Source organism: Dendrobium catenatum, unplaced genomic scaffold, assembly GCF_001605985.2.
Source record: "Dendrobium catenatum unplaced genomic scaffold, ASM160598v2 original_scaffold_111471, whole genome shotgun sequence".
In the NCBI taxonomy this organism is placed as follows: domain Eukaryota; kingdom Viridiplantae; phylum Streptophyta; class Magnoliopsida; order Asparagales; family Orchidaceae; genus Dendrobium; species Dendrobium catenatum.
In genome coordinates, this window is record NW_021429906.1 from 1 (window position 1) to 1458 (window position 1458).

Genomic DNA, 1458 nt, shown 5'->3' on the forward strand with positions numbered 1-1458 from the left:
ATTTTGGCGTGAAAAATAGAGTTCTCGGTTGGAGATGACCTAAGAAAGCTATCTTCATTTGGGATGGCTTTTTATACTTTGTAAAATAACTTTTTAGTAAAAAAAATTTATAAAAGCATAAAAAAATAGTTTAAAGCTGCCCCAAACAAAGCCTATTTTGGTTGAGAAAAGAGTTTTAAAAAGTAAACACAGTTAACCTGCCCTAAAACAAAATCTTATAAGATAAATCAAAATAAATATAACTAATTATTCTTAATAAAATAAAAATATCTCAAAAATTACAGTAATCTTTTTAGGGGCAATAAATATATTATAAAATAATTCGAAAAAAGGACAAGTTATCATAAATTCATAATCATGTATTATTTTTTAAGTTTATGTTTTTATTTTGAAATATTAAAATTAGTAGAGTAAATTAATCTTAAATTAGATTAATCTTAAAATAAATCCAATAATTAAAAATTATGGTAATCAAATTTAAATAAAGATATTCTTTATTTGTGAATTATAAATGGTAGATTATAGTATATGTAGCTCAAAATCATCCTCAAATCCATCAGTCATAAAATCCTTTCGATATTATCATTTCGTGATCCCATTTTTTTTGGGAGAGATATTTTCAATGGGATTGTTCATGATTTCACATACCTCTCAAATTTATAAGCGAAGATTGGGCGGCTTTTTTAATGCTTCTTAAAATAATTTTTTAGTACAGCAGTAATGAAGTCGTCTTAAACAAAGTCTAAGATTTCATTTGTATTGTTTTTTAAAGTAATTTTTTAGTTCAATTTTTTTTTAAAAAAAATTATAAATTTATGTACTAAATAACCTTTGTAAAAAGTAGTAAAGGATACCTAAAAATCTGTTTGTATAAATTCACTTAATAAATCTTCCTAAATTCACTAAATAAATGGGAAGAAGCAATCATGCGAATGCAGGCATTATTGTGTTCTATGGCTGAGTATATTTGAGCGTGTAGCTGTTAACAACTGTGGTAGAGAAGAGTTATCAAACCAGAGGGAAAGCTCCTCTGGTAATTGTATAAAGGCACCCAAAAACACCCCAAGCGATCGATAGAGAGAGAGAGATGGAGGGAGAAGGAATAGAACACAGGATGGTGGAGGTGAACGGAATAAAGATGCACGTGGCGGAGAAGGGAGAAGGGCCGGTGGTGCTCTTCCTCCACGGATTCCCAGAGCTTTGGTATTCATGGCGCCACCAGATACTCTCCCTCGCCGCCCGCGGTTACCGCGCCGTCGCCCCCGACCTCCGCGGCTACGGCGACACCGAAGCGCCGGCCGACGTTTCCGCCTACTCAATCTTCCACCTCGTCGGCGACCTCGTCGCCCTCATCGACTCTCTCGGCCAAGAGCAGGTATGATCAGATTCGATCTCTCCTGTGTTCCTCACCGTCAAAATTCAATTTTTTGTTTGGAGGGAGGATAAAGAATGAAAAAA

At 34.0% G+C, this 1458-nt stretch overlaps 1 protein-coding gene across 1 annotated transcript; it reads left to right on the forward strand.

Annotated features, from left to right (window-relative positions):
- Positions 1-1020: 1020 nt before the first annotated feature.
- LOC110098830 (epoxide hydrolase A-like) lies at positions 1021-1381 on the forward strand. The gene has a single exon (XM_020825765.2). It carries the CDS (start codon positions 1088-1090, stop codon positions 1379-1381), a length of 294 nt encoding a protein of 97 aa, XP_020681424.1. The 5' UTR covers positions 1021-1087.
- The last annotated feature ends 77 nt before the right edge of the window (positions 1382-1458 follow it).

Bases quoted from the DNA above. Each gene is read 5' to 3' on its own strand.
- LOC110098830 (XM_020825765.2), top strand. From the start codon at position 1,088: ATGGAGGGAGAAGGAATAGAACACAGGATGGTGGAGGTGAACGGAATA.